The sequence below is a fragment of the Syngnathoides biaculeatus genome, chromosome 1 (genome assembly GCF_019802595.1).
Source record: "Syngnathoides biaculeatus isolate LvHL_M chromosome 1, ASM1980259v1, whole genome shotgun sequence".
Lineage (NCBI taxonomy): Eukaryota > Metazoa > Chordata > Actinopteri > Syngnathiformes > Syngnathidae > Syngnathoides > Syngnathoides biaculeatus.
The window spans coordinates 2876075-2891775 of NC_084640.1; the positions used below are offsets into that span (position 1 = coordinate 2876075).

Sequence of the window (15701 nt, forward strand, 5' to 3'; positions counted from 1 at the left end):
GGCAAACAAACAAGGCTTCAAGTTTTACTTATGGCAAGGGGAGTGACAGAGCCTCTCCCTGCTTCCAACCAACTCCAACTCGTGTCCCCTTGCAGTTTCTTTTTATTCACATAAATCACATGACGAGTGTGTGTGTGTGTGTGTGTGTGTGTGTGTGTGTGTGTGGTGTGTGTGTGTGTGTGTATGATTGTTTGGTTGACTACATCTCTCTGATTGATGACATCTGTTTTCAAGACAATGAGTTCTAAGGTAGAAGCTAGGTGGTGATGTGGAAACCAACTACAGTATGTACAAAATGAGAACATATGAATGATTTCTTTAACATTTCCCTCCTGTTTATCATTTTGGAAATACGAGTGGGGACATCAGAATGCTGTTGCATTTTCAGAAAGTTCATCATTTACACTTGACCGGATAAAAGGCATCAAAAATTTCCTTTTGGCTATAGCTGCAGATAATCAAGGTCTACTTGTTGTAGAAGGGCATAGTTCACAAAAACATTTAACCTTCCTCTAGTCATCATAGATTTCAAATGTGGGATTATACACATCGTCAAAAGGCAGAACAAACCCAGAACAGTAATTACGGATACAAGGAACTTCATCATAACAAAATACCAAGGTCCAGAGGTGTACAGGACCAATAATAATAATAATAATAATAATAAAATAAACAGTGGGTGAACATCGTTGCTTATTACTGAACCCATCAAGTGCGGGTACACAGCAGCCCAAGCAAGTCTAGTGTAGATGTTCTTGGTACTGGAGTCGGGAAACATGCAGGAGAAAGGCAACGGTTGATGTCGAGATAAACACACAGCCTCCACTGGCAGTGGAAGCCGTGATTAGAGATGTAACCTTCGCTGGTGGTCGGGACAGTCATGTAGACACAGCATGTAAGAGCAAGCACAGAGCAAATTCTTCAGCTCTGCTGGTGGCAATGCAGAGTCCTTGTCCATTTAAAGTCAAGCCATTGTCCTGCACTCCATTGCTCGTATTTTTCCCAAAAAAATGTCTTTACATCTTCTAAGGCCTCTGGTACCAGTGGAATTCCAAAACAAGATTTTTGAAAACAGTTGAGCTCAATGTCGCTGTGGACATGGTCGTTGTTCTGGTCGGAGATGTAAAAGATTCGACTGAGCACTTTGACAGACTGAGGTTGGAGCTGTTTGTTTTCAGGGTCATACAAAGGGGCAGTGTTGTGAAGGACCGCCTTCTGTGCGTAGTAGAACAGCTCCGGTATGTTTTTCAGACTCCTTGTAGAACACTTGACACGTCTCAATCTAAAAAAACTTATTTATGATCATTCTGCTCTTTTTCTGAGTAGTCCATGATGCGTGTCGGCACTTTCTCCGGAGTGACGTCAGCAGGGATGGTGATTTCTTCAGCTCGAGATGGAATCTTCTTAGGGAACTCCTCTCCAACCAAGGACATAATGAAGTTTTCCCCAACATGGCAGGCAATACGGTTGCGCAGGAAGTGTGAGCCAGTCCAGTAAACTACACTTGCATTTGAACCACTCAGCTGCCCACACAATGATGCACTTGTCAACACTGGCAGCTGACCACAGGTCATTCCCAACCAGTCCAAAGTCCTTACACTGTTCCCAAACACACTGGGTGGTGGTGATGGCTATACCGCTTTGTGGTCCCTGAAATTGCGGATGGTTGATCCATCCAGGGCACGACTGACAGCCATGAGACTATTTTTTCCCATCAGAGAGGATGACATCACCGCTGGCAGAGTAGTGAACAGCAGTGACAGCAACGCGATGGGAATGTACCTTCCTCTCCATTTCAGAGGTGGCGAGCCGAAAGACGCGCAGGTTGGCGTTGTTGTATCCCGCTGCAGATCCGGAAAGGGCTCCAGCACAAACAGGTGCATGACTGGTTGAGCACCTGGAACTCCACCACCAGGTCATTACTGGGGATGGACTACACCCTCAGACTGCTGTCTTCACTGCGGGTGTAAAAGTGGGTATCATCCGTCTGAAAGGCCAAATCATTCACCTTTTTTTTTTGTGGCCGCTGACCATCCGGATGTTGCTGTTTTGTTAACCCAGTCTATGTACCACAAGTTTCCCATGGTGGTACCCACAATGCCCATGTCTATTGTGTTCTCAAAGGCAGCGCTGACTGTGGTCCCATCTAGCATGATCTCTTGCTTCAACACAACCGATTTCCTGCTTCTTCTGGTTTCTCCAGCGTCCGATGATCTAATGTCTACCAGTTGGATGGAAATGGTTTTCTCCAGACCCTTAAAGTGAAAGCGGCACTTCAGGGCTCCGGTGGAGACATCTAAAATTTCAATCCAACATTTCCACATCCAGTCCTCATACTACAGCTGTTTCTCTCGCTGCTGTTCAGGCACCAGGGCCTCAATCCGAATGGTTTTCCAGTGCAGTCTCACTAACTCCTTCTTGAGCGGTCACCTCCTGCGTTGGGGACTTCATGTGGCGAAGCACAAGGTTGTCGTTAGGATTGTTTGGGCATCTGAAGTCGACATCCAACTCATTGAACTCATTGGGTTTGGCCTCAAGGGTTCTGGTGTCGTCCTTATTCTGAGCTTCTTTTCCTTTCACGCGATTTCCCCTTGTCCTGCTTTGATCGTCGTTTGGGCTGGTGTTCCAAGTTTGAGTTTGAGACCACTGAGAGCTCAGTCAGTGTAAAGAGAAGAGACTCTGCAGATCCTGCCTTGACAGATTACTGCTGAGGAGCTCTTGGTCTATGAGCTGGATTTGGTGCTGGAAGATCTGCTCCTCAACTTGCCACATGGAACGTTTCATCTTCATCACCATGCAAGTCAGGTTGCAGACCCTCTCCAGGTCTTGGCGGAGGTGTATGAATAGTTGCAGTTGTTTCAGCAACACCTCGTGTTCACGTCTGGCCAGGGTGTCCTCCTCGTCCTTCTTAGTCATGAGCAGCAGCTGGTTGAAGTTAGCTTTGTGCTTCAGCTTCCAGTACTGGTACAGGAAGTCAACTGTCTCAGGTGCCATCTGGAGGTGACAGCCCACTTCCTCGGCATCCACAAACTGATAGAAGACCTCCATCTCTTGCAATTTCATCTTGAGGACATTGACATGTTTTTCCTGCGGGTCACATTTACAAACAATATACAAGGATGACTGCAACGACGAAGGGGACGACGAGGCGAAAGGGATGAGGCCGAGGGCGGCCATGTCCTCTTTATTGTCCCCTCCAACCTTTCCTCTCAATTTGCCCTTCTTGCTCCCGACGCTTTCCTCATTTTCAACTTCAGTGATGGAGTCCCGCTCCACAGAGTCACTCCGCTTAAGGCCAGAGTGCTTGGACCAGTAGTACTTCAACTTGACTTTGTCGTCCTGGGTGATGATGGTCATCTCTAGGCCGGAGTAGAGGCCACAAGTCACGTGGAAGGCAATCCGGCAGTTTTTTGGCAAAGCACTGGATGCAGGCTCCAATCTTTTTTTTACACAGGCAGGAGTTGAGCACCAACCTGTTGCTGGGAATGTGCGACATGTTGGTGATGGGCTACATCTTCTCCGGGTTCCCATTTCTCATCTCTGGTATCCACAAGGCACAGCTGACATGGACCTACTTGGTTCCACTGAGTGTGTGCTTCATCGCATCACCCACAACTGGCACTTTGGCAGGATACCTAAGGTGCATATCCGACACAACGAGCTGCTCTTTGGGAGTTTTTGTATGCCGTAACATACCTGGTGGATGCCGATATTGCACTTGTTGCAGAACACCATCTCGTTGTTGTCCTCTCCGTTGGGGAACTGGCACGTCGCACAGCAATTGTATCGATGTGGGTCATTCTGCTATCTTTATCACCGTGGGAGTGGTCGGCAGACTTGGTAGCGACCTTCCCAGCGAGGTGAGGACCAACACTTCCTCTTGATTACTTTTCTCAGGACCCAATCACCAATGGACACCAACAGCACCTGTAAAGAAGGCACAGTAGGCGGCAGATCATTTGCTTCTTTTACAGTTTTATTTTGTAGCATCTCTTTCATCCAATTGGCTAAAGTATTTTCTTCTTCTGACTGCTGCACTGGCTGCTTTATCATGGGCAGTCTAAATGTTCTACTAGATACAATTTCAAATGGGAACAATCCTTTATCTGTTGGGGTTATTTTCATATACAGTTTGACTAAATGTAAACGTTGTCTTCAAGTTCTCCCTGTATGTTCCATAGTTTTCCTTAATCGAGATTTCACTGTCCCATTGCTTCATTCCACTAATCCTGCACAATGATTGTTTAACATTATTTCTAGATTTGCAGCTACTTCACTGATTATTTCATGAGCAAAATGTGGCCCATTATTGCCATACAATTTTTCTGGGATGCCAAGGAATAATATATTTACACAAGAACTTTGCCACAGTAACTGTATCAGCACTTGTACATGGAAAAATCTCAAATCATTTAGGTAAGGGGCAGATCAATACTTAACAACATTTGTAATGCTGGACTTTGTTTAACTCAATAAGATTAAAGTGTAAAAACTGGAAAGGATGACGAACTTGGTGAAATTGCCTTCTCTTAGGTCTGCAGTTCCCTTGAGTATTGTGTTTGCAGCAAGCAGACATGATCTACAAAATTTTTTTAAGTAAGAATTGAATCCAAAGGTGCAAAAATGTCTGTACAATATCTAACAGTACCAACCCTCCTGTTGAGACATGGCAAGGCCCATGACTCAAAATTGTTTTAAACAGATTTTTTTTTTTTTTGGTAATACAGGTTTTCCACTGATTATGTATATCAGTGGTTTCAAAAGTCAATTCACCTCTGGGCCGCTGGAGGACCATTCTGGCTGAAGCTGGGATGCAGCCTCAGCATACATGCACACAATTTGTCATTATCCAAGCTGCTTATCCTCACAAGAGTTGCCGGAAAGCTGGAGCCCATCCCAGCCAACTTCAGGCGAAAGGCGGACCACACCCCGAACTGGTTGCCAGTCAGTCACAGGGCAGATATTGAAACCATCACTGAGCAGGAATCGATTCCACACTACCCACACCAAAGGCAGGCGTGTGTACCACTACAGCCTCAGTGATTCTAGTCGCACACAATTTAAAAGAGAAAATTTCAAAAACGTCTTTTTTTTTTCAAGCACAAATAAAATAAGCAAGGAAGCTGGTGTAAACAGGTTGTGCGCAAAACTAATAAAAATCTCCATGGCAAAATCACTAACTTTCACTTAATGAAAAAATGTTTTTGAGCTTGCATCAAGACTTGTCACTGTCACACCCCGAAAGCCACAACCGCACCGTGATTGGTCGACTCACCAGGTCCGCACACAACACCGTAAAGTGCCATTCATATAAAACTTCAGGGCCACACCATCATTTAACTTTCATTGTAAGTAAGGTGGTGCCGCAAAATATCATCTTGGGGGCCACAAATGGGCTGCGGACCACCAGTTTGAGACTCCTAATGTATATTATCTTCTAATTTATTTTTTTTCTGTAAGCCATCACTGGGTTTCACTTTGAGGAGTATGTTTTGCATTTAGAACTCTTAAATCAATAGGAGCGTTGGGGGCTTGTGATTGAGTAAATATGTGTGTACCATATTTTCTCGTTGCTCCCTCCTTGGTGGTTTAATCAGCGAATGTGTTTCCAGGGAGACAGCATTTTTTTTCTTTTTCATTTTTTTTCAAGTTTTTTCTTACGGCTCTCTTTCTGCCTCTCACTTTCTTTAGCCTGTTCTAAACTGTTGTAGCTGTAGTTTCTTCACCTAGTTTTAATATAATCACTGCTTGCATTAATTCAGCTGTCTTTCTTGCCTTTCTCTTTCTTGCCTATGCTAACCAGCCTCTCGCCATCCTAAAATGTAATGCTTAATCTTGGCTTTTCCTTACTTCCCTGTAACACTTGCCATCAATCTTTCTACCTACCTGCTGTATCCTTCAACTGTTAACTTGCCATTTAAGTTGCTACTTTTCTCTTTTTTTCCCCATTTTTTTTAAAGAAACATCATGCTGCCCGGTAAACATTGTTCCATGAAGTTTACATCCCCTCTAGGGCAGACTTACTGTTCCCGCTCACCATTGTGCTTCTCTACGTTTGTCCCTTAAAGTCTACTTGTCCTTTTTAGGACCTAAGTCCAAATCCACCACCTTGTGTACGTCAACGGAACACAGACTTCTGTTAGCATCCTTAGGTTTCCATCCATGACCTATGATTCCACAAGTATGTAATGGCATTCAAACTCGCATTCACCCACTCACACATTTATGGATCCTTATAAATACCCTCGTTAAAGGTGGAGTAACCTTAAAACCTCCTCCTGGGGGAGTCCCCTTGAAACCTCCTTCTGGCGGAGTAGCCTTCAACCTCCTTCTGGGGGAGTAGCCTTCAACCTCCTTCTTGCAGAGTAGCCTTCAACCCCCTTCTGGCAGAGTAGCCTTACTTAGTTGCTTAGTTCAAGCGTTGTCTGGACGCCAGTTGTCCGTGATCCCGTCAACCTTCGTCCACCGAGGGGAGATTGGACTGGCACTGGGCTGGCCACGAATTCACGTCCCACCAGGGGTTTTCTTCAGGAACATCTAAATGCTCCTGGCTGTCGAACAGACAAGGCTTCAAGTTTTACTTGCTGCAAGGGGAGCAACAGGGCCTCTCCTTGCTTCCAACCAACACCAACTCGTGTCCCCTTGCAGCTTCTTTTTATTCACATGTGTGTGTGTGCGTGTGTGTGTGTGTGTGTGTGTGTGTGTGTGTGTGTTGTGTGTGTGTGTGTGTGTGAGACTGTTTGATTGACTACATCTGTCTGATTGATGACATCTGTTTTCAAGACAATGAGTTCGAAGGTACAAGCTAGGTGGTGACGTGGAAACCAACTACAGTATGTACAAAATGAGAACATGTATGATTTCTTTAACAGTTTACCTTAAATGACTCTCTCGTAAGTGATCAGAACCCGTTGGTCTGGCCCCCACAAGGTGACTGCTCATATCTCCAAAACCGTCCGCTTGGAGGGAAGAGGAACTAAGTGGTTTTGTTATTCTATGCTTCGCAACTACTCTTAATTGCACTTTTATTTTATTGTATGTTGTTGTTTTATTGTGAACCATGACATCTATAGATGGATTGCTTTTTGGACCAAGAGAGGGAGAGCAGGAATCCATGGCATTCTTATTATTGGCGTTATTGGTGTTTTTGGTATTTTGATCTGGGAAATCGCTCAAAAATACCTCATACCCACACCCACATCAGTGCCAGCTGTTAGCACAACCCACCCGGAAAATATTTATCACATAGAAAAGTTGTATTATAAACAAAGCACTATCTGTTGATGAGTAGTGTAGGGTTGTGACAGGTGTTAGCTCAGTAAACAATAATTGGTTCCTAATGGCAGAAGCGGCTAATACAACCCCGAGTGACTGTGTTGTATGTATGGGACCTAGACCTTTGTTACGTGTTGTTTCTTCTTCTGTCAACTCCACCTACGTTCTAGATCTTATGAAAAATTATGTGCCGACTAAAATGAATGCAAAATTTGGGATACTGTCCACCCGGTAACACTAGCCCACAAGAACAAACCTGCGTTTAATCATGCTGTGGTGCGCCAAAACTTCACCTGTATTTTCCTTAAATGTAATGGTGCCCCAATTGACAATATCTCTGATGATAAGTGTGCAGAGACCCAGGAAGCATGTTTCTTCCAACCTGTCAGCCGTGCTTATGCCGTTCCACATTTCACTACACTGGCAGATGAGGCAAAACCCACTTCGAAAATGACATTGTGAAAAAAAGTCCGCCTCACATTCCTAACTTTACTGCAGCATCCATACTCATGTTTGTTATGATTTCTCAAGTGAGAGCTTAAAATAGGGGGGAACTCACTGACAGAGTGTTTTCCTGTGCTGTTGTTGTTTGCACATGAGCAGTGAGCTCACGTTTAAAAAAAAATACAGCTGATGTCTTTTTTTTTTCTCGGCACGCCGTCGCGATTGACCGTAACTAGGCGATCAACGCATTGAGCACCCGTGGCCTAAGGTCATTGTGCAAATCAGCCAAAGATGTTTTTTTCCGAGCAAATGAACATTTATGGAACTGTCAGAACGACAGGTTTCATTATACTGTTTATGTAAAATTATGTTTCACAGTCAAATGCAAAATAGATTTGATTTCATAATGGCTACTAAATACAATGTGACTATAAGATAACAGATCTTATCTCATCTCATGATAGAATACTTACATGATTGGAGGTCTGAGTGCAAATGTGAATCAGTAGCCATGCTCATGTCCGATATTCTCTGTTCAACAGTGTGACAGGACAGTTGGGGGTCTGATGACATTTGTTTAAGATTTTTGTTTTCAGAACACAAGATTTCAGAGACATCACTGAGGCATTGAAAAAAAAATACCCCTCAATGTATGGATTTTTGACCCTTGTAATGTTCCAAGCCTGTCAAGAATGAGACTCGAGGGCGGACCCAAATGCACAACTCAGGTGACATGTAAGCAGTGAGGAATGACCCTTTATTCTTTCCAGCGTCAGTTACCAGGGAGTCAGTCCAAACAAGCAACAGGATCTGTAACGGCAGGCTGACGGGGTAGGTTGGGAGACAGGCGTTGGTCGGTACACGGGAGGTTGGCGTCAGGAGTACGGAACGGGAACGAGGCATGCGAGGCAACGATCTGGCAAAGACCAGTCGTCCCCAGGGTCCTATAAATACTGGGGTTAATCAGCCAGGATGAGGTCCAGGCGTGCGCCTCCTAATCAGCGCCGGTGTGCTGGGTCATGCCCAGCCAGGACTGGAAGGCAGGATCATGACAGTAACACCCCCCACCCCCCTTAACGGCTGGCTCCAGACGGCCCAGGAGCATCAGGATGGGCCGCGTGGAAGTCCCTAATGTCTACGATGAAGCAGGAGGGGATCCAGGAACGCTCCTCCGGGCCGTACCCCTCCCAATCCACCAAGTACTGGACCCCCCTTCCCCTGCGACGAGAAGACAGCAGCCGGTGCACAGAATACACCGGACCGCCGTCCACCATGCGGTGGCAGACTGTCTTGTTGTTGTGGGCCCAGTTAATGACGTCACACCCGGCCTCCCCCTCCAGCGCTGGTACCACAAATAGGCAACCGGGAGGACAACCAGTGGGACCCTGCATGTCCCTCAGGCCCTCCTTCATCCGTGTCTCGACCGCCTAGGTGAAACCGGACACGAAGCAGGCCTCCAGCAGGATCGGAACGATCGCAGGCTCTGCGCGATCCCCCTCGTGGATCCATGAGAGTGCGTCCGGCTTGCCATTCTTAGAGCCTGGGAGGAAAGAAAAGGTGAAGTGAAAACGGGTGAAGAACAGAGCCCACCTGGCCTGACAAGCGTTCAGCCGATTCGCAGTCCTCAAATATTCCAGGTTCTTATGATCGGTGAGGACCACGAACGGAACTTGCGACCCCTCCAACCAATGCCGCCACTCCTCCTTCGCCGTCTTGACCGCCAGCAGCTTGCGGTCTCCCACGTCGTAGTTACACTCCGCCGGACAGGAAGGCGGACGGGTGGACCCTCCCGTCCTTGGTGCTCCTCTGAGAGAGAATAGCTCCAATTCCCGAGTCCGACGCATCCACCTGGACCACAAACTGCCGATCCGGGTCCGGCACTATGAGGATCGGCGCGGTGGTAAAACTTGCCTTGAGCTTTTCGAAGACCTCCTGACAGGTCCTGGTCCACTCGAAGGTGTTACGTGGGGATATGAGAGCGTGCAGAGGGGCATCAACGGTACTGAGGTTCTTCCGGTAGAAGTTCACGAAGCCAATGAACCTTTCCATGTCCTTCCTGCAAGTGGGAGTGGCCCACTGACGGACTGCGTCGACCTTCCCAGGATCCATTCGAATCTCCCCTTCTTCCAGGATGAACCCCAGGAAGGACACGGAGGCTCGGTGGAATTGACACGTTTCCATATTCACGAACAGCTGTTGTTGTAGCAGCCATTGAAGCATCTCTCCGACTTGTCTAATGTGGGAGGTCAGGTCCGAAGAAAAAAATCAAAATATCATCGAGGTACATAAACACATTTTTATTCAGTTGCTCCCGAAGCACATCGTTGATGAAGCTTTGGAAAATGGCCGGTGCGTCAGTCAGTCCAAACAGCATCACCAAGTACTCGTAGTGTTCAGTGGGGGTGTTGAATGCCGTCTTCCATTCGTCCCCCTGGGGGAAGAGGGTCCCTGTTCTTCACGGTGATGTTGTTGAGTCCTCTGTAGTCGATGCAGGGCCGTAGCGAAGCGTCCTTCTTCTTAACGAAGAAGAACCTTGCACCGGCTGGTGAGGATGATGGGCGAATGAGGCCGGCTGCCAGCGACTCCTCAACGTACTTCCTCCTGGCCTGGTGCTCCGGCCCTGTTAGAGAAAACAACCTCCCTGGAGGGGGTGAGGTGCTGGGCAGGAGCTCGATGGCGCAATCATAAAGGCGATGCAGCAGCAGGGATCTAGCATTCGCTTCTGAAAACACCTCCTTCAGGTCATGATAACAGGAGGGCACCGCGGTTAACTCCAGAGTGGTACCAAGCTCCTCCAACTGCACGGGCGCGACCTGGATCCTCCCATCCTCTCGGACAGCGAAGCACCACTTGCGGCAATCTTCGCCCCACACCTTAGTCTGACCCGTGGTCCAATCAATATGCGGATTGTGTTCCTTGAGCCACGGGCTCCCCAGGATGATATCACTACTTCGTGAATTGAAGACGTGGAAACTAATACGTTCCGTGGGGGCGTCCGCAAAACCCATTCCTAAGGTCTACGTGTGGAGCATTACCCGACAGAGGAACTTGCCGTTGGCGGCGTAAGCGTTGCGGAACTGCTGCGTCGGAAAGGTTGCCGCGCCCAACGCCTCGACCACACGGGGTTGATCAAATTAGCATCAGAGCTTGAGTCGATGAACGCTGACACGGTATACGAACGACCCTCCGTGCGTAGGGTGAATTGGAGAAGCAACCGATTTGACTCCACCACGGTATACCGCATACTCACCGGAGTGGAGATCCTGAGGCCAGGACGCTTTGGTCTGACCGGGCAATGGACGATTAGGTGTCCCAAGTGTCTGCAGTAAAAACTGCACCCCTCTCGTTGACGACGCAGGTGCTCCTCTGCCGGCCCGTCGAGCCTCTCCACCTGCATGGCCTCCACTGCAGAAGGGAAAGTAGGTGGCAGGGAAGCAGCCGGAACGGATAGTCCCATCTCTCCTTTGGCCAGTGGGTCCATTTGTCCCTGGATGACAAGTCTTTGGTCGGCCTTGAGTGCCAGCACGATAAGTGCGTCCAACGAGGGAGGGAGACCCACAGCGATGAGGAGACCGCGGATCTGGAGGGAGAACCCCTGGAAGAAGGCGTCATGGAGGGCGTCCTCGTTCCATCTCGGCTGCGGATCCGGAACTCGATGGCGTATTCGGAAACGCGGCGTTGACCCTGGCGTAGTGTCATTAGCGAAGCTGCTGCCCTGCGTTCCGGGGCCGCGTACTGGAACACCTGTGTCAAGGGACAGACAAAGGGCGAAGCATTCGTCTCTGGATGCTTCATTATTATTATTTTTTAAAACTGCATCTGTTTTTCTGTGTGATTTTTCAAAGTGACTAAATTCTGACAGGAAAGTTTAGTCCCTTTTGGAAACTCCAGGTCCATGTTAGCATGGCGTAAAATGAAGTAAAATGTGATAGACTTCTGACATAAAAGGCAGAGTGGCTGGCCGTTGCACAAAACAAAAAAATATGCGCTCTCCCACTCTGGTAAAAATGTCCTTTGTTCATCCATATATTTTCATTGAACTACAATTTTCCTTCCCCTTTGAGAGTGAAATTGACAAATTCTCCAAAGATCACCATCCAACTGGGAAACGTCGAGCTATTTTCATTCAGTCCGGATGCCAGTTTTGTGAAAATACCGTGCACACGCACATGAAACAGAACTTTGCCCCCCAACCCCAGTCTTTCTGGTGGTTGTCCAGGCCACCAAACACGAGGCGTCCGGCTGGACAGTTCAGGAGGGCGACCCGGACGCCAAGCACCAGGATCCACACGGGGTGATTCGGGTGGACGTCCTCGGGGAGGAACCCAACGGCGAAGCAGGAACCAGACAAAGGCATGCAACTGCTCCAGACAAAGCCGTCCCAAGACGCGGTTGTGAGACGACCGGGTATCGGTCGCCACCGAGGCTCAGTCGGCAGGTGGCCAGGGACCGGACGCCACCTGGGCTTCATCATGAGGCGGCCGGGGATCAGTCGCTGCCAAGGCTAGGTCATAAAGCGGTCGGGAATCATCTGGAGTGAGGATGACGGAGAGAAGGATCAAGGCCACGATCACCATCACAGCCATCCCGAAGCCCTTCCAGTTCCGGGGTGGCCCATCAGAAGTCCCCAGCCCCTGTCGCAATCGAAACAGAGGCATGGGATGGCCGCGGACCGGTCACTGTCGAAGCAGGAGCGTGGGGCGGCCGCGGGCCTGTCGCCGCCGGTACTGAAACGTAGGGGACTGTGACGCTGCCGCCGTCTACTGGACAGGAACGTGAGGTGGCTGCGGAACCATTGCCACCTCCTGGACAGGAACGTGAGGTAGCTGCGGAACCATCGCCACCACCTGGACAGGAACGTGAGGCGGATGCAGAACAATCGCCACCATCTGGACAGGAACGTGAGGTGGCTGCGGAACCATTGCCACCACCTGGACAGGCACGTGAGGCATCTGCAGAACCATCGCCACCACCTGGACAGGAACATGAGGCGGCTGCGGAACCATCACCACCACCTGGACAGGAACATGAGGCGACTGCGGAACCATCGTCACCACCTGGATAGGAATGTGAGGCGGCTGGAGCGCCATCGCCACCTCCTGGACAAGAACGTGAGATTTGGAGATTGGCTTCTGAAACCCCACAGGCGGCAGAATGCTGCGTTGCTGCACTTCCGGTTTTGGCCTTGCCACTCCTGAACTGGGCGCTTGTTGCTGAATGAGAGTTGGCTCCTTCAGATGGAGACCGACTGGCTCATAGTCAGGGATCCTGGAGGAGAACTGGCAGACACTAGGGGGCGTGAATGGATTATTCCTGGGCACGGCACAGAGTGACAGGAATGATAAAGTCCTCCTCCTCTTCACTGGAGGAAAATAGTTCGCCTCGCCTTTATCAGAATTCACTTCAGCCTCTGAACTTAAGCCCTCTGCAAGTCACTTCTGGGTCTTGTTCCTTGGGAACACGCACGTTCGTTAAAGGTGCTCTGGCAGGCTCATCCTCGATCGCCAATTGCACCCTTTTCCTACAGCGGTCGCCCGGACACCTGTGACCACCACGACGTAGGTGTGACGTAGGTGCGGCAGTGAATCTGTCGCCACCTGCGACGTGAGCTCGGTCTGAAAAGGGGCTGAAGGATACTGTGGCGTGAGCCTGGATCAGCAGCGCGTCTGTTGAAGCCGCGACGTGAGTGTGGCGAGGTGGCGGATTGGTTTCCACTGCAACGTGCGCTCGGCTCGGTAGCAGATCAGTGGCTATCGTAGCATGCCCTTGCAGTGAATCTGTTGTCACAGCGAAAAGGGAATGGCACGGCGGTGGCTCCGTTGCCACAGCGACGTGAACCTTGCTCGGTAGCGGATCCATGGCCACTGCAGCGTGAATGTGAGTCAGCAGAGAGTCTGTTGAAACTGCGACGTGGGTGTGTCGTGGTGGCGGATCTGTTCCCACTGAACGTGTGCTTGGCTCTGTAGCGGATCAGGATCTACCGCAGCGATAGCAAGAGTGTCAAAGGCGACAGGTTTACGGGGTCGGTCGGAGAACAGACGGAGGTCGGTACACAAGGGTTTACGATCAGAGATATGGGAGTGCAGGAACGGGGCATGAGTTGCGACGATATGGCAAAGCCAGACGGTCCACTGGGTTCTACATATACACCGGGGTAATCACTGCCGATGAGGCGCAGATGTTCGCCTCCTAACTGCATAGGCAGGGCTGGACCGGCTGGACCATGACAAATGGATCTGTTGTATTTGATATGGTCATCAAGAGAAGGGGAATAAGGAAATAAAAAAAAGCCATTTCAAGGAGTGCTCAAGAGCTCTTTGATGATTACTATTAGAGTTTAGTATTTTACAATATATACATATACATGTGTTTCAGTAATTTTGGCATGGATTATTCCAAATTTTGCTGTACTTTTATCAACCGAAAGTGACAAGGACATAGAACACTGGGATTAGTAAATAACCATTCCAATGCATAATTAAGGCATGGATAAAACACAAGTCTTAATCATAAAATTTCAACACAATAATCTCGTTTATAGAGGCTGGCAACATGGCGTCACAAGACAAATAAGTGTACCGGCGGCCGTATTTCTACGCACTAGTGACTCCATTATTTTTTCAAACTTGCACAAACCAACCAGGCTCCAGGTATGGTTAACTTCTGTGCTGTGGTTGGCTGCTCCAACAGAACAGGACTTCAGGATTCCAGCTGTTATAACAAGGCAGGGAGAACAAAGTGAAAAACTTTCTTCTCAGCGTCAAAGGGATTGGCTGGCAGGTTTGTCCAGAGCAGATGTCAACACTGCTAATCTGTCCCAGTATCGTGTCTGCTCAAATCATTTTTTCACTGGTAAGTGTTTTTGTCAGTTGAGTGATAAATTAAGTTAACAGGTGACCTAGAGCTGCAAACCCAGACAATGGTGGGTCATGTATGGCTGCATGGTGTGTTTGCACTTGGAACATGTGAACATTGAAATTGATACTAAACAGGAGAACATGCGTCCACTTATAATGATGTTAAAGGTATACTGTCATAAAATGCACGGCAGCCGGTATGGACCCATCCGTTTTTTTCACCACAAAACATGATTTTGATGTATCAGGCTTTTTGTAACTCCCGCCATGAAAATCCCGTTGAGTGATTTCTTTTCGAGAAGAAGTAGGAAGTAACGTACAGGGCAGTAGCGAACTCAGACAGGCTCGTTTGTTTCTATTAGTTCTACTTGCGGGAAGATAGCTCTTTGTTCCTTTGTGTTAGCCAAAACGCCAGCTCGTTGTATTGCTGGATATTGTTTGAATACTCAGGAGGATGGATTCACTCTTCATATTTTTCCAAAAGACCCGGTTTGTCGTGAAAAATGGATTGCACAGGTCCAAAGGACGAGAGCTTTGTGGGTTCCAAATGACAGGGAGGTGTGTATACAGCTACTAAAAAAAATAATTGTTGAGGGGGGCGTAATCCGTAAGTCAGTAAGGGGTGCTAAATGTGTCGATGTGCCACCCAGGTCGAAGCCGTGATCAGTCGACGGGGTGGCTCCTCGCCGTGCCGGGCTGCGGTGACTCTGAGGTGGATCGAACGGGGAGACGGTTTGGCCGTGCTGTCGTCATCACTTGCGGCCGCAGGTGCCGCCGCGGAAGTGGATCGGATGGGAGGGCGGTCTGGCCGCACCATTGTCGTCGCTTGCGGCAGCAGGCGCCGTTATTCATCACCGCTGCGGAGGTGGATTGGGTGGGGAGGTAGTTTGGCCGCATGTGGTTTGGCTGTGATCCGCATATCATCTAAATATGGCTTTAAATTATTGGTAATATTCACTTCACTCGATTGTGAATGTTCTCTTCTTCGAACGCAGTGTGTTTTCAATGGCGAATGTCACAGTGGGACCTCAGGGACAGAAGATGCAGCCAATATGGCTACTACTTGAATGTCGAATGAGACTTCCGCAACTTTGCGCATGGATAACCCACTCTCCGCTCATATTT

General features: G+C 48.6%; 1 protein-coding gene across 4 annotated transcripts; it reads right to left on the reverse strand.

The window, feature by feature from the left end:
* Window positions 1–217: 217 nt before the first annotated feature.
* Window positions 218–6609, reverse strand: LOC133503545 (protein Jade-1-like). 4 transcript variants are annotated; one of them, XM_061825258.1, is made up of 3 exons: window positions 6402–6609; window positions 3697–3927; window positions 218–3635 (listed from the first exon to the last, which is right to left on the reverse strand). In XM_061825258.1, exon 3 carries the CDS (start codon window positions 3529–3531, stop codon window positions 2659–2661), a length of 873 nt encoding a protein of 290 aa, XP_061681242.1. In that variant the 5' UTR covers window positions 3532–3635; window positions 3697–3927; window positions 6402–6609; the 3' UTR covers window positions 218–2658. The 4 variants fall into 4 exon arrangements, with proteins under 4 accessions (XP_061681242.1, XP_061681260.1, XP_061681255.1 ...); XM_061825276.1 differs by having other exon boundaries at window positions 218–3359; window positions 3474–3927; XM_061825271.1 differs by having other exon boundaries at window positions 218–3927; window positions 6265–6609.
* Window positions 6610–15701: the final 9092 nt, after the last annotated feature.

Coding starts and splice junctions, on each gene's coding strand:
- LOC133503545 (XM_061825258.1), bottom strand. CDS start 3,531: ATGGGAACCCGGAGAAGATGTAGCCCATCACCAACATGTCGCACATTC.